Raw genomic sequence first — 21,511 nt, forward strand, 5'->3', positions numbered from 1 at the left:
TCAGTGTGACTATGTGTGTATAAATGTACATTACTGCACAATATTATATGGTGTCCACATCATTCTCTTTGCTCAATAAACAATGAACCCAAAATAATATACTTGTCCTGCAGCCGCTCCCTCTAACCTAATCTGTAGTATTGTTCATACAATTAGTATTTCCTCTCAGTTTTTCAGATCGTACTTTGCAGATTGGAAAAAAGCATGTGGCTATATTGGAGGCAGTGTATATTCAAGCAGACATACTTATATTGTAAAAAACGTGAAAAAGCAGCAAAACTACTCTTTAATTAGAATAGTCAGTTTACTGAAATTTAACATGTGTAGCGAGATATTCTGTCCCCTCCTCTCAAAATATGCACACGTACAAAAGAAGAATCCAAATACGCTAATCAAACTGGATTCGCAGGGACAATGAATGGGCTCCATATCTGTATGTATAGAGCATAGCTACTGATGACAACTGGAGAGGTGCCATACTTAGCAATGTTGACCAAAGAAAAATGGTGGGCAAGTGCATGTAATCTTTAAATGGTGTACAGCCAGCTCCTGAAAATGCTTTTGCTGTTGGATTTACTTTTGATAAAAAGTCACCAAAGGCTTACAGAGGTGAAAACTGTGACGCATATCGTGGTTGGTTCACTATCAAATCCTGTTCATTATTGGTGGGAAAATTGTCGTCTACCATCATCTATTTCAGGTTACTCTTACCATACTCAAATGAATGTGGAAATATATGTCTGTAAAAAGGATTAACATTGAATGTTTAGAACTGTGGTAACACATCACAACTATTGCATACAGTTTGTTAGCTTTAGAAACACCATGTAGTACAATAGTACAAATTTGTTCTCTGAAATATATACAAGCACCAGTAATATATATGTAGAGGGTAGATATTTGATGTGTAGTAAGTGGTCGGGTTGCTCTGTATTTAGCTAACAATTTCCCAGGCGGGTCATATCTGGTAGAATTAATCTTCTAAATTTATGCTCCAAAATTTCCATGTAGGTTAAATGTTGATACACATGGAAATCTCTGAGACTGCTCTCCTGTAGGTGAAGCAAGAGAAACAAATAACACAAATGCTATTTGACAGAAAAAAAACACCATCTGCACATGTATTGAATATCACAGAAAAGTTTAGGAAGATTTTGGCGAAACAGATTCGTGCCATTTTCTTGTCAAAATCTATTGCAGAATTTTGCTCTAGCCAAGCTTTTCTGTTTTACAGTGTTATTCAACATGAATCGTACCTTCAGGAAAACTAGCAGATCTTGTTCTTGCGTGTGTTGTAATATCTGAGGCTCCAAGTGCTTCAATATAGCCACACACATGTACACCTAGACAAATGTGTTATACCATCTGTAAAGAGCTGGATTGGTGAGATCAAGTAAATTATTGACAAAACATTCGTCCTAAGCAGTCAAATACACATCTGCCACACTCACTTGGTAGTCAGTGCCCATTACAACACACACTGTGATGTACAGACAAATCTCAGGCCAGTCTAGATAATTCCAAAAGCACTGCTGGAGCCAGTGTTGACAGATCTAATGAGACAAATGAGAGACATGTTTATGTATAGTGTAAGCCAGAAAATCATCAAACAGATGTATGCCAGTAGGAAGTAATATACTGCATGTACTTTAAAAAGTTATACTACAATCATGCATTTTGTGAACACAAAATAGAAACATAGGTAGCAAAATAGAAGCCAGGCGTATCAGAGGACTCAAAACTCCTAGTGTAAGCAGGTCACAATAAAAGTATTTCTTAGCTGCCTCACACTTGTGTCAAAGTCCACTGTGATCACGTGCACATGCATTAAAATTTTTATAGCTTTATACATATCATATTAATGTTTGTACAGAAACGTAGGAATTCATTTCTATAGTAAATCAGTCAAGAAATTCTGACTAGTTTGTTTTAATCCTGATTGTCCAATAAGTTTATACATGTACAGTTAAATACAAAGTAATATTATATGATGGGTTACCTGTGATGGAGTGTAGCCAGATAACTTGAAGGCTGAATAACAAAGTGGAGCCTCATCTTGTAGAATCAGCTCAACAAGATGGGTAGTGACTGAATAGACTGGAGGAATGCCACTAAATGCTAGTGACTTGGGAAGGTGTACCTAAATAATGTGAAAACACACAATGTTTTACCAATGAAAGAGCTTGATCTACAGTATATCATCAATACAATAACAATATAGTTGAAAACACCTCAAGAATGTACTGGTGTCATCAAATATATGTACTGTATTAGTTTGGTTGCAGAATCAAGTTTTGTCATAAACATAAGCACACAGCCATTTATATTCTGTTAATGCATTTTAGTTGCCAAATCTAAAGCAGTACTGCAAAATTACATTACAAACTTTTCCTGCAAGCTAACAATTATGCAAGCTATGTTGTCATGTAGAATAGAAGCTTATTATGCTATAATAGGACGGATGGCTGTGGTATTCAGGATTAATAGTGCGTGCATTGTAAACAGGAAGGAGTAAATAGTGCAAGGCAAACCCACTGTAGAAAATTAGACTTAATACATACTTGACATCAAATAATTTTAATTATTTTATAACTGTATCATAATAACTAACAGATTTATGCACTCGCGGTGGCCACAGATAAGCTGAGGTGAGCAGATGGGACAAGTCTTGTAGTATAGTCAGTGTAGTTGATAGTGAACCTCTTGTAATAAGGAAGATCGTAACTACAAACCAATCAAATCCTGCTTGATTGCCCTTCAGAAAACCTGAGCAAGAAATATTAATACACACACCATCACATACAACAGGGCACATACGTATGAAGCTGCAGGATGTATATAGAAAATGAATAAAGTTGACTGTCTGTATACTGTACTGTTATACCTGTATAAGCTATATATAAGGTACTGTTTGTAGTATATACAAACAGGTGTTGTCACATATACTAAGCTCTACTATGGTAACATTTGCACAATTGCACATAGCACAAATGAACATGTACCAGCTAACACACTTGCTTACCAAGAGTTGATTTGTTGGAGTATTGTTGTGTTTTCAGTTGTAGCTTAATAGAACTGAGTAACAAATGAATGTTATTCATAGTCTCATTGTTATCATTCAATAGCCTCAGGTATATGCCATACCTTGTGAGAGAGTATGAGAGCAACAGTAATATACTATTACTACATGGGTAACATGCATGTGTGGTTTACAGTAAAGCCTCTTTCAGTCAGCAAACATTCAATAAAGGGTTTTATATCAACTAGGAGCCTTCATATAAAGTCTATAATGAGGATCATGGTCCCAAAAGGTCCAGTTCCGTTTTGTTTTTTTTTTGTCTGTGACAGAGGAAATCTCTACATGCATATATGTACGTATGTAGCAATTCTCAGTGTCAAAGTGTACATTCTACTGAAACATGGTCATGTACATGACTAAAGCAACAAAACTATCAGTGATAATGTTATCTTATGACTATATTTCACACACTTGAGGACTAGTTGTGCTCCCAGAATGTCCATTTGACTTGGGATAACAGTTGAGTTGGTTGTGTCAGTTGCTATTGGGGGGAAAGTTGTCGACTCCACTGACCTCAAAATTGGCAAGCATTTTGATAGCAGCAACACTATCACTGAATAGAAAATAAACAAGTTTGTGATATTGTAGCAGAAAGCTTGTACTAATCAGACAGGTATACACACAATAAATTTATCAGCTTACCACTTGTTGAAAACCATTGCTCATTCAACAATGTGATACAAAATGTTTTCTTCACCTTTTCCATCCATTTATCAGCACTAGAAATAGATGTATAGCAGGTAATATAGAGCAACAGTGTTTCGATAAAGCGACATAATTACAATGCATGTAGTTACGTGTAGAGTACAGAAACTTGTACAGAGATACTTACCTAGAAACTGGACTGTTCAGACATGACAACAGTGCTGATGGAGAAGCAATTTCTGTTACATACACAGGAGGAACTGGTGGTCTGTATTCAGAGGGTACAGGAAAGGATGAAAACAATGGCCATGGATAGCAAGAACCACCTGCACTCTATGAAAAAGAGAACAACAGCATTAATTTTCATTGCAAAGATTCAATTAAATCACAATTCCAGTTAGCAGTTTAGATATACACACAAAAAATGTACATGCATACATACTTGTACTAGAATGTTGGATGGTACAATTCTCTCTGATGGACCACCAATAGTGTTAGTTGATACAATAATTCTGTTACGCTCCAGAGAGCAAGCATCCAAAATGTATGAACTACACAGTCACATAACACCAATAAAAATATATCATTGAAAAAATACAATACCACACCTTGTGAACAGCCACTCATGGACAATATGGCCCATTACTCATAAATATAGTATATAGACATACGTACATCACTAACCCTTGATCTAATGCACAGTCCTTTTGTAGTGCAAGTAGGGCATCACTAATGTTATACTGTGACTCCAATAGCAAGTAGGAGTCCAGGCAAGTCATAATAATGCTGAAGAGACTAAGGTAACAAGTATAACAAGATGAAATTGTGGATTGGTACTTTAATAACTTACCGTAAACCGAACAAATGAGCTTCTTGAAAATTTAACAATGAAGTCATCTTTGGTGAACAGTCCACTAACACCAACCGATCAATGAGTTCCTAATGGTGAAGAACTAATATATCACTTATGCATTATTGGACAATTCACTGACAAACACAGTGGTAGGGTCATTGCTGTGTCCTTTAGGTTGCTGTCGACGTGGCTGAGATAGCGCTTCATGAAGAGCAGGGTATGATGACAGGATGTTGAGCAGGTTCACCATAGCCTAGTGAGTACCACAAAAACAATGATGTAGCTACTTGACAAAGCAGTTACAGGTGTAGCTAACTGCTTATTTACTTAGGTGTACATACATAACATATGAGTAGGGATCGCATCAACGCACCACCAAAAAGCCACCTTTAAAAATCATCCTTGAGACATCTTACACAACAAAAACCACCTCTATGGAATAATACTAATCCATCTAACATGAAATACAGTATTAAAAACAAGAAAACACTTTCAGGAGGCCAGATAAGGAATTTTAAAAACATTGCCAAATTTTGAAATTTCATCTGCCTCACTCATTGATCACAGTTGCAAGCCTAGAGACCAAACAAAGCAGTGCACGGTCACCATTTTAAGCCACAATAACAAACCCACTGGTGGGATGTGCCTTTTGAGGTTCTGACGAGTGTGATCTGTCTGCACCTTGTTTTTCCTTTTATCTTCAATCAGGTTGGTTGTCTTCTTCTTCAAGCATCGAAACCATATTGAGGCGTTAATTTTCCATGTCAACACTTTCCCTGATCAGTATATTTAGACACCACAAAATTGTTTCAGAAGGCACTTACACTACTGAAAGAGGTATTGGACACCCAGTTGTAAACTAAACATAGTCTAGTGCTGCACCTGATACTTTAAGGCTGATCAGAGGCATAGCAAGAGGGGGCATTTGCCCCCCCTCCCCCCATCACTAAGTGTTTTTTTAACCTCCATCACAGGTTTACCAGTATTACAGTAAACTGATACGCAAATGACTATTAAATTATGTGTGCTACTACGCAGTATCACACAACATTCGCTAGTGAATGCACACAACATTCATGCCACCGAATGAAAATATTAGAGACACACTTCTATATTTAGCATAGATTACTCACGTGATAGAACATTTTTGAACCTAAAAAGAGTGACCGCTTTTGAAGTGACCTCGCAGGAGTCGCAACTAACAAGTGACAAAGGAGACCAGATGACGCTACGAACCTACTTCCTATGAGGTGATAAAGTGTTAAGTGTACCAAGTTCATTTTCTCAAGTCAATTACACTGGATCTTCGTATGCCAGTCTAATTTCTTTTACTTTGTCAGTCAGTCAGTCAGTCACGTTCTGCTAGCAAGACAGGTGTTGAACTGGGATTTTATGCAATACATGGCATTTGAATTTCACTGGCTGAAGTGAGTGAACATGTCATCCTGTCCGCAGTGCAGCACAGGCAGTGGCTAACCTTTATTTAAACTAAAATATTAACAATAGAGCCCTACTGGATTGTGGTTGAATTGTTGTGGCACGTGTGATGATGCTCGACGAATATAACTCCATTGATAAGTGGTAAACAATCAGTACTGAAATAGTTACGTAGCTAGTTGTGTAAGCTGTAATAATACAACACCGTATGTTGGCTAGCCCACCATTGGGTCATTAGCCTTTTTTGCAATCATGAACGATTTTGAGTGTTTTGTGGGGGAATTCCTGCCCCTCCATCACCTTCTGGCTAGCTACGCCCCTGAGGCTACTGATACAGCAACTAAGTTGTCACTTCGACTTTTGCCAATGCCTGGACTGCAATTGACGAAGAGATTTTTATAAACGGACTAGGTAAATACTCGACAGTTTGTTCCTTCAAACATACTGACTCAGTCACTTGCTGGACGAGATCTTCCTACTAAATACTCGAGTGGATAGTTTGGCTGACCATGAGAAGATTTTGTTACTTCATCCTGGTACTCAAGACAAAAACGGCCTGCCTGTTCGAACAACTTCCAGCCTGGGTGAACCTACTGATTCTGTACTAGCTATTTCGTACTGAGACAGGTCATAGACCTGAGTGCCACTGCTACTACAATCAGAGGTAAGTTATGCACAGTACTACGAGCCTATGCACTTCCAATTTTGGCACAGCATGTAGCTACTTTAATAATCCGATCAGGAACTTGATAGCAAATATAGTTTATAGCTATGTCACCTCGTAGCTAGTTGTTATGTGCCTCGTATATAGTTGTTATGTGTTTCTTTTTCTTTATTTACTACAGATAGCTATTATAGTATTGAGTTTTATAATACCTATGGTGTGTCATGCCCTCTAAAGAATCAAAGAAACGGGAAAGGGATAAAACCTATTCGTGAATCTGTAAAGCTAATGGATCAACTGATAGGAAAGAATACCGTACTGTTTAAGTAGGGATCACCCAATATTGCCTCTTTTAAAAATCATCCTAGAGAATTATTACACAACAAAAATCATCTTTGCGGAATAATATTAGCCCATCTAACATGAAATACAGTATTGAAAACAAGAAAACACTTACTAGTGATTGGATAAAGATTTTTTTTTAATTGCCAAAACTCGAAATTTAGTCAGCTTCACTGCCTGCCTGACCACATTCACAAGCCTAGAGGCCAAACGAAGTAGCGCATGGCCACCATTTTATGCCACAATAACAAACTGACCAGTGGGATGTGCCTTTTGGGGTTCCAATGAGTGTAGGCTCTCTGCACCTTGTCTTTTCTTTTATCTTCAATCAGGCTGCTTGTCTCTACTTCATCCAACAAAACTATATTAAGGCATTAATTTCCATATCAACACATTCTTTCAGTAGCATAATTATTTAGATGCCGCAGAATTATTTCAGAGCTGGATTTCAGAAGCACTTCAGTCCTGGCACTACTATAAGAGGTATACTAGCTACAACTTCACGATTGGGATTTTGTTTGCAATAGGTTTGCGACCACACCCATCAAATAATAAAGATCTAGATGGACTAATAGCAATAGAGTACGGAGACCATGCACACTTCTAAACAATCTAGCTATATACTTAACAGTAAACAAGAAGACCTTGGTCTAGCTAGCTGCACACCTCTTGGTTGACTCGTGATATACTCTAATACAACAGTCACTCTAATACAACAGTCATGTGTGATATTCTAATAGAACAGTCACAAGTTACACTGTAGCTAGCTGTGCTACAACAAAAAAACTAAACAAACTAGTATTTCAAAAATTTTGTTAATTTTACTACTATGCAATAAAAAGTAGTGAAACAAGAGATGAATTATGGCATTACAGCATAGCTCAATGGGAAAGTCCCTACTTTGGTATATGAGCTATTATTATTGTGTTCAATGCAAAAGTAGGGACCTCCCACTGAGATATGCTGTAATACCATCATTCATCTTTTGTTTCACTACTTTTAATTGCATAGATCCCTACTTCATTTTTAAATTAACAATTTTTAAAATACTAGTTAATTAGACACTTACATGGAATAACAAACTGTGAAGTACTCTATGAACAGTTACTTATATATACGACTAGACAGATACTATCAGCATCAAGGGGCGAGCGTTTTGTGTGTGCAGGGTACAACATATTATGATTAAGGATGTTGCAGTTTGATAGCAGCTTGGATTTACAACTAAGAAGAGCTTCTGAAAAGTATTGTGTAACTAATATAATTTGTAAGTGTATAGCTATACCTAGTAATTGTGTTTAATTCATTTATTAATTTAGCTACTACAATATAATTTCCTTCCACCATACACAGAATTTTGTAATAAGTTGTAATAATTATTTTATGATGACACTTAAATGTGAATTACTCATGATTGCTACATGTATGTAACATACAATATAATGATAATTTTACTGTTGCTGTAGTTATGTCTGTGTGTTCAATATGAAATTCTTCTTCGCTCAAAAAATCATTCTCTTCATCTAATTCTTCCTGTTCGCTATCTAATTCTTCATCTTCACCATTTAATCCTTCCTTTTCACTGTCTAAGTTATCCCGTTCACCATCTAATTCCTCCTCACTATTAAATTGGTCTTGTTCAAAATCGTATATTGGTGTGCTCTTGTTCTGTGATATTACTATCATCAGGATGTTCGAACAATCCGAAAGAATGAATGGTGCGCCAGTGATCTGTATGTTGGCGCTGTTCACTTGCATTGTTTGCTCTTCTCCTTTGCGTGTACTCTCGGTTTATTCGTCTTTGTTCACAGGTATATATTATCTATGGTTCATCAGAACTAATGTTTGCTCGTCTTCTTCGCATGTATTCATGGTGTCTACGTCTCCTTTCTTCAGTCTCCGCAGGTGTTTCTGCAGCTCTCTGCTCTTCTTCTAGCATTTCTACGCTCGTTGTCAGCCATGATTGGTGTCTTCCATTATGAAAACTGGTAGCAACACGTGGTACAACTTGACCGTGGCATTGACGATGACAAGTACAAATACGGAAGTCCAGTAATCTACGCCGTTAATTTGTTCGTGGCATTGACGATGACAAGTACAAATAAGGAAGTCCAGTAATCTATGCCATTAATTTGTTCGTGGCATTGACAATGACAAGTACAAATAAGGAAGTCCAGTAAGTGGCATTGACAATGACAAGTACAAATAAGGAAGTCCAGTAATCTACACCGTTAATTTCCTCCGTGACATTGACGATGACAGACACTTCTTGTTATACTATTGCGTTCTTGTGTGATAGTGAACAACTTGTAAGGTTTGTTTTTCGTATTTAATCGTGAAGTTGCCGTATACTGACAGTTTTTTGTACTTAATCGTATATTGCCGTATAGTGGACGATGACTGACAGCTCTCTCGCTAGTGTTGGGCTTGCTTAGGCTCCCCCAATTACAAGTACACAAAAAAATTTGGAATTTTCAACTAGGGTAGGGACCATAGTACATTGATAAAAAGTACTCAAACAAGCTGGAGTAGTCCATGATATTAAATCACCGTAAAACAATAAGAAGTGTTATATCCCTACTGTGCTCAAGATACCATAATGAAATGCACAGTAAGGATATAACACTTCTTATTGTTTTACAGTGATTTAATATCATGGACTACTCCAACTTGTTTCAGTACTTTTTATTGATGTACTATGGTCCCTACTCTAGTTGAAAATTCCAAAATTTTTTGTGCACTTGTTTGTTAACTTTTTTTGTAAATAATTTTATTATGACTGGCAAACCCACGCATACCGCATATGAAATGGCACCGCATGCCCCAGCTATATCAATTATCGTCTGAAAAGTGAAGTATCTATTACGCTTCATTGTCAGCTATGTTCAACCCGTTACACAGCATTTCGAATCAAGAACTGCTCAAAAAGCACCTCTGCAATCCACACATACCATAAGAAAGAAATCGTGCCACGCGCCCCAATTATATTATCGTCTGAAAAGTGAAGTATCCATTACTCTTAGATGTAGGCTATGTTCAACCCGTTACACAGCAGTACGAATCAAGAACTATTTGAAAAGCACCTCTGCAATCAAAATAGCCACTATGAAAAATACGGACGATTTCCATTATGAAGGGAAACCATCACATGCTACCACCAAATCAACACTTTTCGCTGTCAGCAAAGATGAATGGGACACAAAGGAGGACACTGGTAAGTCCATGAAGAATGCATTGTACGTACTGTGGTATGCCAAAAGGCACCTGTCAGGCAGAAGCGACGTCAAACAGTGAAAAATCAAGCCCATAGCCTTAGCCATTATCGAGTTATACTTGTCTGAAGGCATCAGTCAGTTACTTACTCAGTTAGTAGAAAATTCCGTCGAATAAGATTTTTTAAAATTCCATAGCAACTTGTTGAAAGCGTTTCGGGTCGATCTGAAAGCTTGTTTGGGCTTAGTTTTACCTAACCAATACTGCCTCATCGTCGTCAGGGAAAATTGAGGCTGTTTTTTGGGTGATACTATTTCGTGGGCCACGCCTACTCCTTTGTGGTCCCTACTATACAGTTACTATTGTACTGTATGATATCCCAGTGAAGCCATACTTCAAAAGGTTGTGCTTGGTAGTGGGAAATAACTACCATATTTTGTGTTAGACACCAAATGTGCAATGCTGGCAATCAAAATTCAGTGTCAGCATAATGTGCTGAGTGTGAAGCCATATACATCAAACTGCCCACAGTCTTTTACTTGGATAGCCAGTTATATCATAGCATGAACAGTTGTCCTTGTTTGTATATGAAACCATATACATCAAGGGGCCCACAGTCTTTTACTTGGATATAAGCCAGTTATACCATAGCAGTTGTAGAATGTCTTAGTTATTAACTCTCGCCTCAACTTCGCCTCAGACTCATGTGGGCAATTGGAAACAGTGGAAATGGAAACCGGAAACGGAAAGTGGATATGGTCAAATCATCATATAAATGTACTCTAGAGTAAAAACCCTTATTTAGTGGCCACCTCTTAAAGACCACCTTGTTATAAAGACCACTTTGTAATTAGATCTCAAAGATGTCTAAGGTACACTGACCTTACAAGACCACTTCATGGTCACCTTTTATAAGACCACCTCTCCACATTGTGGTAATACCTAGGTTCCAATCATCGGCTCCATGACTTATCAAAACAGCTAGGTCAGCTAAAAAATACTACACTCTTAAGCAGACATGGGGCCAAGTACATGAGTACTTATACTTAAGTACACTTAAGTACAGATTTGAAAGTACTTGTACTATACTTAAATACTTTCTTAATTTCCCCAGTGTACTTGTACTTATACTCAAGTACTTCACTAAGTACTTGTATGTACTTGAGTACTTAAGTATTTGTAAGTACTGCAAACATTGTACATAGTTTGTACACAGTGGGTACTTAACAAAATTGCATGAAGGTGCATTGTACAATTCTTCTAGTGCCTTCCCTAACCTTACTATGTATCATGTAGCCACGATTAATGATGTCATAGAATTCTGGCAAATAAAAACAATGCTGCTGCTAAAGTTAGTGCATTTTAAATGTTTAAGAGAGTGAATAGTTGACAAAAACCTGAAAGTACCAACCCCACTAGGTACACTTACATACTACAATATACTGAATACAGTATATATTTTGCTACAGTAAAATGTACTTGTACTTTACTTGAGTACTTCCAGCATGTACTTGTACTTTACTTAAGTACTCTCTTGATTGTCGCCAGAGTACTTGTACTTATACTTGGAAAATTCAAAAGTACTTGTACTTTACTTAAGTACTTTCAAATGTACTTGGCCCCATGTCTGCTCTTAAGGTCATCATCTCTTTATGAGACCTCATTTTTTGTTGATACAATATATAGGTTGTAGTGTACTAGACTTGCATAGACTAAGGACTTGGCACATTCTGGTACAAACTAAGCAATAATGGTAGATGACTTGAGTGAAGTGTGGACCAAAATATGGGAGATGACATTGACCTCTTTCTATGAGTCACGAAATACATGTTTGAAGCTTATCAAATATTACCATGTAAACAGGTGGCCTTTATAAAAGGTGACCATAAAGTGGCCTTACCTATCTTTAGAACCTAATTACAATATAGTATTTGTATAGAAGTGGTCTTTAAAAGTGACACTAAGTGAGGTTTTACCGTAAGAGCCTAGCTGTTTTGATAAAGTCATGGAATACATACTTGGAATCTTAGCTATTATTACGAGGTGGTCTTTGTAAAGAGGGTGGTCTTTCAGCAGACCATGAAATGGTCTTATAAGGTCTCCTATTTTTGAGAACTAATTACAATGTGGTCTTTGTATGTAGGTGGTCTTTATAAGAAGGTGGTCTTTAAGAGGTGGCCACTAAACAAAGGTTTAACTCTAGGGTACGTTTATATGATGATTTGACCATTTCTGTTTTCCATTCCCACTTTCCATTTCCAATTTCCGTTTTCACTGTTTCCAATTGCCCGACTCATGTCAATACCTAAGATATTCTACTCTGCTGTGATATTACTATAACACACATCAGCTTTGCCTCAAACTCATGTCAATACCTAAGATATTCTACTCCGCTGTGATATTACTATAACACACATTTGTTTACTTTATGTGCTGTCCTGTTTGATGGATCAAGGGGACCAGAACACGGTGATACTAAACGATAGTCATCTTCTTCTTCCAGCAAGGACCACAAGTTGGATACAAACTCAGCCACAAAACCTACATTGTTGTAGAACAACATCAACAGTATATATTATATGATACAGGACACTATGGGACAATGCTGCAGTGTAGTGAGGAGCCCTGGTTTCAGTGGCATGTACCCAAGGAGACCACAGACAAGTATCCTGATTATTGAAGCATAAGCTTTTCTCTGTAACCTTTTTGAGATGTAAATTGTAAACAGAACACATTAACCTGCTCAATAGCTACTGAAGTATTAGGCAATATTCAATTTCCCCAAAATATTATCAACTCCGGTGTCAGCATATAGCATATGTAATTTTAAAAATATTTTATTAATACATTTTTCAAACTATAATTGGAGCAAAACATTCACAAATACAAATAGATATTAACCAGTGTTGAGAAGAGCCAGCATCCCTGGAGAAGTGGCTGCCACTTGAGTCACCATATAGCCATAACCAAACTTCTCACATTTTGAAACCTGTAGACAAGAATATCTCATTAAACCCAAATTAGTGTATTTTACTGCTGCAGATACATGCTCACAATAAAGCATTGTACTCTACACAAGTCTACTTGTTTTACTGCAGTACAGTACATACACTGTACCTGTAACTTCAGCTTATAGCGATTGAACATGTACTGAGTACAACTCTCCAATGCCCCTGATTGTTGTAGTAATAACAACCCCTGTATACAGTATACAAAATGACTAGGCATTGCTGTTATTTATGTGAGTGCTGGTACATGCCTTTGGAGTAGCAGCAAAATTGAGCAAGTTATCTACCAGAGTTTCTTTCCACTGAGTAAAACCAGCTTTATCGTCTTTAGCCTACATAAGATAGTAGTAAACTAACCAATGTTTGTATATGACATGTACCATCCTCCATGCCACTGCAATGAGGCTGTGCAGGTTGTAAGGCAGAATAGTCAGTAATCCTTCCCCAGTTTTGTAGAGCTGACGGCAAGCAAACAGGAAAGCCAATATCACATTTGATGAAGGTTTCGTTGTCAGACTACCCTCCAGTGACATTGCAACAAACTTTGAAATAACATGAGCCACAGCAAATCTAAAAGGGAACAAACACATACAGAAATACACAATGGCTGCTTGATATAAAGAATACAATAGTATTAATGCATACAGCATTAGTTCAAAATGAAATAATATCACACAAACTTACTTATTCTCTTGCCACTTTTTACCATTCTCTCCCCATAGCAAGTAACGAAGTCCTTTACTGGAAGTGGCCAACTGAGCAATGAGGTCTGCAATCACTGTCAGTATGATGTCATTAGTGTGTGAGATCTGTGGTTGTTGACAGTCAGATACAATACACAGGACTGAACTTATTACCTCTCCTTCCTGTAGTTTCTTTAATGGACTAATCAGATACAGCATAAACGAATCCTACACAAAATGCACAGTGAACATGCATGTGTAAATTATACAACTAACTTTACACAGGATCTCCTGGCACATTTCATTACCCTGAGCTACTTCCTTTATTAAATGGATGGCCATGTGACTTGGGTCTAGCTCCCGCTCAGCAGGACTGAGATCATGTGATCCAGATGGAAAATGCAACAAAATGTCCACCAATTTATGTAACACATCATCAACGGTAACTAAGGAAGACAGTATGTAATTAAAAGAGTCATAAGCTGGCAGCATAACTATAGGATTTTTTGTATCATACCATTTTTGTCTCCTAGCTGTACTGGGAAAAGTTGACGACCTCCTTTATACAGTAATAACCTCTCCAAGAAAGACATGAGGTGAGCAAAGACTAACACATCTAACTCTACTGGTTTGTACACCAGCTCAAATTCTCCATCTAACAAAAGATGTGTGTGATTTAACTGTACAGCTATGTACAATAGTAGCAGCACCATGGAAACCAGTTGAGAATATATACTAGTATCCAAGCCCTAGACAAATATGTTTCACTTTCTAACCTTCTACTGTTTCAGTCTGCAACATTTGACTTGATGGAAAACTGTACAATTGTCGTAGACATGCCTGCAACTAACAACACATTATCAACACTGATGTGATGAGAACAATACTATGTTACATCGTAGATAATGTATGCATTCCTAATGGATTGGAAATGCCCATTAAATTATTTTCCTATCCTGGTTACGGTACGCCAATACATTAGGAAGTGTATTGAGTGGCTGTTTGGCTTCTCTGGCTTGTTTGAAGGCCAGTGTGAAGGTGTGGATATTCCTTTTACATTGTTTATTGTGTTGCATTGTGTACTGAACGACATTGGGAGAAATATTGTTTGCGACAGGTGACAATGGCAGGTACACACAAGCTAATATTTCAGCAGCAGCACTATTAGCTGACTTCTCATCACCGTATTTACACAACCAAAGATATGTGTGATACATTGAAATAGATTTTATGCTACAGTACTGCTCAGCTTGAGCTAAACAATTGCACAAAGTAGTACCTGTTTTTGAAGTTTTGTCGAAACAGTGGAAATATACAGCGAAGCAGTGAATATCTAGCTAGCCTACTACATTCTACCTGCTACAAGTGGTGTAAACAGCAGCAAAGAAACAACGCTGCACTTTCTGTTTTTTTTTCAGGAAATTTGCACAACCATTTCAAAACACCTTATTTCACCTTTAAACCTGAATCAAGACACACGATAGTGTGTCGTGCGGCCCAAGAAGCCGGCGCGCCACACCGTGAGTATATTAACAGGAAGAAAGAAAACGCAATTTTCACACCTATGTAGCTCTGTGATTCCTTATCCGATTGGAACCAAATTTGCTAGAGACGTGCCGCCCAGTTAGGGGAGTCTACATACCAAATTTGAAGAAAATCGCTCCAGCCATTTCCGAGATACGAGCGAACAAAATTTCGTTTTAATTTCTTCGTTTTTTTCTTCTTCTTCTTCTTCTTCTTCTTCTTCTTCATCTTCTTCATTTCGCACACTTCGCAAAATTCGCCATAAAACACGAATGCGTGCTCGGATTGGGCTAAAATTTGGCACACTTAAAGGGCTCATTAAGGCGGATCTCCGTACCAACTTTGGTAGGAATCCGATGAACATTCACGGAGTTATGACCGATTATTTGCGTAAAATAAGGTCGAAGGTCTGTCACGCCTACAGGGTAAACGCCTTGGAGGAATCAGTTGAAAATTGATATGTAGATGGAGCAACCATCGTAGGAGTGCCTTTTTGTGGTTTGAAAGGAATCGGGATAAAGACCATGGAGATATGACACAAAACCCAACCTGTGTCAAAATTACGCGATCGATTTTTATGAATAAAAAAACTATTAGTTTTCGTGTCTACCAGGCAAACCGCTTAGAGCAACGAGCTGAAAATCAGTATGTAGCTGGAATAATCATCATAGAAAGTTCTTGCAGTAGTACAGAAGAATCGGATTACAAATCACTGAGTTATGATTCGAAAGGCAACTATGTGCAGCAAATGCGAGATCGAGATACTCTAATAGAACAGTCACCCTAATAAAGCATTCAGCTGCATGTTTAATTTACTCAGTTATATTACATTGCAAGTTATTCTGTAGGAAATTCAGCTACAAACAAGTCACCCTGTAGTCAGATCAGCTAGAAGAAGGTACCTAATAGAGAGTTCAGCTACAAAGAAGCCATCATGTAGAGAGTTCAGCTCAAATAAATCACCTGTAGAGAGTTCAGCTAGGAACAAGTCACCCTGTAGAGAGATCAGCTAGAAACAAGTCATCCTGTAGAGAGTTCAGCTAGAAGAAGTTACATTGTAGAGAGTTCGGTTACAAAGAAACTACCATGTAGAGAGTTCAGCTGCAAACAAATCACCCTGTAGAGGGTTCAGCTACAAACAAGTCACCCTCTAGAGAGTTCAGCTAGAAGAAGTTACATTGTAGAGAGATCAGCTAGAAACAAGTCACCCTGTAGAGAGTTCAGCTAGAAGAAGTTACATTGTAGAGAGTTCAGCTACAAAGAACTACCATGTACAGAGTTCAACTGCAAACAAATTGCCCTGTAGAGAATTCAGCTACAAACAAATCACCCTGTAGAAAGATCAGCTAGAAGAAGTTACCTTGTAGAGAGTTCAGCTACAAACAAATCACCCTGTAGAGAGTTCAGCTAGAAACAAGTCATCCTGTAGAGAGTTCAGCTAGAAGAAGTTACATTGTAGAAAGTTCAGCTACAAAGAAACTACCATGTACAGAGTTCAGCAGCAAACAAATTTCCCTGTAGAGAATTCAGCTACAGACAAATCACCTTGTAGAAAGATCAGCTAGAAGAAGTTACCTTGTAGAGAGTTCAGCTACAAACAAATCACCCTGTAGAGAGTTCAGCTAGAAACAAGTCACCCTGTATAGAGTTCAGCTAGAAGAAGTTACATTGTAGAGAGATCAGCTAGAAACAAGTCACCCTGTAGAGAGTTCAGCTAGAAGAAGTTACATTATAGAGAGTTCAGCTACAAAGAAACTACCATGTACAGAGTTCAGCAGCAAACAAATTTCCCTGTAGAGAATTCAGCTACAGACAAATCACCTTGTAGAAAGATCAGCTAGAAGAAGTTACCTTGTAGAGAGTTCAGCTACAAACAAATCACCCTGTAGAGAGTTCAGCTAGAAACAAGTCACCCTGTAGAGAGTTCAGCTAGAAGAAGTTACATTGTAGAGAGATCAGCTAGAAACAAGTCACCCTGTAGAGAGTTCAGCTAGAAGAAGTTACATTATAGAGAGTTCAGCTACAAAGAAACTACCATGTACAGAGTTCAACTGCAAACAAATTGCCCTGTAGACAATTCAGCTACAAAGAAATCACCCTGTAGAAAGTTCAGCTAGAAGAAGTTACCTTGTAGAGAGTTCAGCTAGAAACAAGTCACCCTGTAGAGAGTTCAGCTAGAAGAAGTTACATTGTAAAGAGTTCAGCTACAAAGAACTACCATGTACAGAGTTCAGCAGCAAACAAATTGCCCTGTAGAGAATTCAGCTACAGACAAATCACCTTGTAGAAAGATCAGCTAGAAGAAGTTACCTTGTAGAGAGTTCAGCTACAAACAAATCACCCTGTAGAGAGTTCAGCTAGAAACAAGTCACCCTGTAGAGAGTTCAGCTAGAAGAAGTTACATTGTAGAGAGATCAGCTAGAAACAAGTCACCCTGTAGAGAGTTCAGCTAGAAGAAGTTACATTATAGAGAGTTCAGCTACAAAGAAACTACCATGTACAGAGTTCAACTGCAAACAAATTGCCCTGTAGACAATTCAGCTACAAAGAAATCACCCTGTAGAAAGTTCAGCTAGAAGAAGTTACCTTGTAGAGAGTTCAGCTAGAAACAAGTCACCCTGTAGAGAGTTCAGCTAGAAGAAGTTACATTGTAAAGAGTTCAGCTACAAAGAACTACCATGTACAGAGTTCAGCAGCAAACAAATTGCCCTGTAGAGAATTCAGCTACAGACAAATCAGCTTGTAGAAAGATCAGCTAGAAGAAGTTACCTTGTAGAGAGTTCAGCTACAAACAAATCACCCTGTAGAGAGTTCAGCTAGAAACAAGTCACCCTGTAGAGAGTTCAGCTAGAAGAAGTTACATTGTAGAGAGATCAGCTAGAAACAAGTCACCCTGTAGAGAGTTCAGCTAGAAGAAGTTACATTATAGAGAGTTCAGCTACAAAGAAACTACCATGTACAGAGTTCAACTGCAAACAAATTGCCCTGTAGACAATTCAGCTACAAAGAAATCACCCTGTAGAAAGTTCAGCTAGAAGAAGTTACCTTGTAGAGAGTTCAGCTAGAAACAAGTCACCCTGTAGAGAGTTCAGCTAGAAGAAGTCACATTGTAGAGAGTTCAGCTACAAAGAAACTACCATGTAGAGAGTTCAGCAGCAAACAAATTGCCCTGTAGAGAATTCAGCTACAGACAAATCAGCTTGTAGAAAGATCAGCTAGAAGAAGTTACCTTGTAGAGAGTTTAGCAACAAACAAATCACCCTGTAGAGGGTTCAGCTACAAACAAGTCACCCTGTAGAGAGTTCAGCTAGAAGAAGTTACATTGTAGAGAGTTCAGCTACAAAGAAACTACCATGTAGAGAGTTCAGCTGCAAACAAATTTCCCTGTAGAGACAAACAAATCACCCTGTAGAAAGATCAGCTGGAAGAAGTTACCTTGTAGAGAGTTCAGCTACAAACAAATCACCCTGTAGAGAGTTCAGCTAGAAACAAGTCACCCTATAGAGAGATCAGCTAGAAACAAGTCACCCGTAGAGAGTTCAGCTAGAAGAAGTTACATTGTAGAGAGTTCAGCTACAAAGAAACTACCATGTAGAGAGTTCAGCTGCAGACAAATTGCCCTGTAGAGACAAACACATCACCCTGTAGAAAGATCAGCTAAAAGAAGTTACCTTGTAGAGAGTTCAGCTACAAACAAATCACCCTGTAGAGAGTTCAACTAGAAACAAGTCACCCTGTAGAGAGATCAGCTAGAAACAAGTCACCCTGTAGAGAGTTCAGCTAGAAGAAGTCATATTGTAGAGAGTTCAGCTACAAAGAAACTACCATGTAGAGAGTTCAGCTGCAAACAAATTTCCCTGTAGAGAATTCAGCTACAAACAAATCACCTTGTAGAAAGATCAGCTAGAAGAAGTTACATTGTAGAGAGTTCAGCTACAAACAAATCACCCTGTAGAGAGTTCAGCTAGAAACAAGTCACCCTGTAGAGAGATCAGCTAGAAACAAGCCACCCGTAGAGAGTTCAGCTAGAAGAAGTTACATTGTAGCAGTTTAGCTGCAAACAAATCACCCTGTAGAGAATTCAGCTACAAACAAATCACCCTGTAGAAAGATCAGCTAGAAGAAGTTACCTTGTAGAGAGTTCAGCTACAAACAAATCACCCTGTAGAGAGTTCAGCTAGAAACAAGTCACCCTGTAGAGAGATCAGCTAGAAACAAACCACCCGTAGAGAGTTCAGCTAGAAGAAGTTACATTGTAGAGAGTTCAGCTACAAACAAATCACCCTGTAGAGAGTTCAGCTACAAACAAGTCATCCGGTAGAGAGATCAGTCAGAAGGATCACCTTGCAGAGAGGTTAGCTACAAAGAAATCACCCTGCTTCATCTTTTCTTCTTCCTGTAGTAAAGAAAAAATGACAGGTTAAAAAGCCCTAAAGCCGGCCATAGGCCGGCTTTATGGCCGACTTTGGGGTATACAAATACAAAAAGAAGTGAAATCTAATCCAAAACAGCCAAGCTGTAAAAAAAGAGTGCGGCCCTGAGAAAGGCTATGGTGAAAAAAGATGTGAAATCCAAGGTGGCGGCCAAGAAATGGCTGTGATGGTAGGTTAATGGTAAAAATTTTAATAACGACAATTCAGGTGAATTTTGTGCCAAGACCAAGCGGCACCAAATTCACCTGAATTGTTGTTATTAAAATTTTTACCATTAACCTACCATCACAGCCATTTCTTGGCCGCCACCTTGGATTTCACATCTTTTTTCACCATAGCCTTTCTCAGGGCCGCACTCTTTTTTTACAGCTTGGCTGTTTTGGATTAGATTTTCTTATGTTGTTATTTACTACTCTCCAGCGTCCCTACCCAGTCCAGCCTCCAATTAGTATAGGTGGTAACTAACCCAGCTGTAAACAACAAACACTAATTTGCTGGTTACAACAACAGCAAATCTTTCATTTGTCAAGGCCATAAAGTTTACACGCAGCGAAACAAGCATGACATAACTATGTAAATAATATGGGCATATCCAATCCATATGACATACATTATCTATGGTTACATGTACGTACATCCATAACAATTACAAGCATACTTCACATGCAGTGTGTGACATTATCTATGTTTTCATACAACAAAATCTTATACGCAAGTAGGAAAATATTTATAGCCCATTAGTAATGCTTTGCATTCAGTGGGATGAATTTCACTATAGTAACATTTGTACTTACTATCAAAGGAAAAGACTTCAGTTGATAAATCACTTCAGTTCTGCCATAGTAACCATGCTGTGTTAACAAAACAGAGTTATATAACAAAACCATTTTACTTAACATACATTGTATGTACGTACATATCACATTTACAAAATCACACATACATACCATCCACTTGCAGAACCATTGTGCTTTTGGGTCCAGTAGGGCCAGGAAATGGAATGGAGTGAGCAGTTGTAAATTACCTCCATCATCGCAACAAACTGATAACAAGGCAAATGTGTCTGCTGCAATTTGTCTAATAACACTGCAAGAACAAACAAACATTATAGTGAGGCCTAACATATGTATGCAAGTACAGTATGTATAAACAAGTACTGATTCATATGCATATGTAAAACAATTTACAAGCACTTAATCTAGTACCTTTCATTATATCTGACCCAGAAAGTAGTCACATCCTTCTGAAACTCATTGAGTAATCGAAACTATATGCAACACAAAGATTATGATGTCATAGATAAAGAGTAAAGTAGTCACACACCTTCTTCAGTAGTCTAACATCACCACCCTCTCCCATATCAATCTTAGCAGCTACTCGTGACTGTTGTAGACCCTCAAAATACCATCTTAAGTGTTCAGCTACAAATGTCAGTACAAAACAAGGATAATTTAATTGTATATCACCAACCAAAAATTTGGTAAGCTACAGTAGCATGTTGTTTCCTTATATTTACCACCTTAAATAAATGTAAAATTTTATTGCGTGCGTGTGTGTGCATATGTGACTGGGTCTGGGAAAACCAGTGTTATTGCCCATGACAGCAGACTTGATTTTCACCATTTACACA

General features: G+C 38.0%; 1 protein-coding gene across 1 annotated transcript in view; it reads right to left on the reverse strand.

The window, feature by feature from the left end:
• Window positions 1-739: 739 nt before the first annotated feature.
• The window catches only part of LOC136238049 (protein broad-minded-like), a 49,471-nt gene continuing 28,699 nt past the window's right edge, over window positions 740-21,511 (reverse strand). Inside the window, exons 8-34 of the mRNA XM_066028370.1 lie at window positions 21,205-21,302; window positions 21,087-21,148; window positions 20,829-20,967; window positions 20,676-20,732; window positions 14,701-14,770; window positions 14,442-14,579; window positions 14,201-14,370; window positions 14,099-14,152; window positions 13,926-14,050; window positions 13,622-13,811; window positions 13,493-13,573; window positions 13,351-13,431; window positions 13,135-13,222; window positions 12,659-12,774; window positions 4,717-4,830; window positions 4,575-4,663; window positions 4,409-4,519; window positions 4,167-4,275; window positions 3,912-4,057; window positions 3,722-3,798; window positions 3,491-3,632; window positions 3,023-3,144; window positions 2,612-2,766; window positions 2,000-2,140; window positions 1,452-1,553; window positions 1,257-1,343; window positions 740-1,052 (exon numbers count right to left, since the gene is read on the reverse strand). Coding sequence (XP_065884442.1) covers window positions 939-1,052; window positions 1,257-1,343; window positions 1,452-1,553; window positions 2,000-2,140; window positions 2,612-2,766; window positions 3,023-3,144; window positions 3,491-3,632; window positions 3,722-3,798; window positions 3,912-4,057; window positions 4,167-4,275; window positions 4,409-4,519; window positions 4,575-4,663; window positions 4,717-4,830; window positions 12,659-12,774; window positions 13,135-13,222; window positions 13,351-13,431; window positions 13,493-13,573; window positions 13,622-13,811; window positions 13,926-14,050; window positions 14,099-14,152; window positions 14,201-14,370; window positions 14,442-14,579; window positions 14,701-14,770; window positions 20,676-20,732; window positions 20,829-20,967; window positions 21,087-21,148; window positions 21,205-21,302 — 2,978 coding nt within the window. The 3' untranslated portion in view covers window positions 740-938. The remainder of the gene's footprint in view (window positions 1,053-1,256; window positions 1,344-1,451; window positions 1,554-1,999; window positions 2,141-2,611; window positions 2,767-3,022; window positions 3,145-3,490; window positions 3,633-3,721; window positions 3,799-3,911; window positions 4,058-4,166; window positions 4,276-4,408; window positions 4,520-4,574; window positions 4,664-4,716; window positions 4,831-12,658; window positions 12,775-13,134; window positions 13,223-13,350; window positions 13,432-13,492; window positions 13,574-13,621; window positions 13,812-13,925; window positions 14,051-14,098; window positions 14,153-14,200; window positions 14,371-14,441; window positions 14,580-14,700; window positions 14,771-20,675; window positions 20,733-20,828; window positions 20,968-21,086; window positions 21,149-21,204; window positions 21,303-21,511) is intronic.

Source organism: Dysidea avara, chromosome 11, assembly GCF_963678975.1.
Source record: "Dysidea avara chromosome 11, odDysAvar1.4, whole genome shotgun sequence".
NCBI classification, from domain to species: Eukaryota; Metazoa; Porifera; class Demospongiae; order Dictyoceratida; family Dysideidae; genus Dysidea; species Dysidea avara.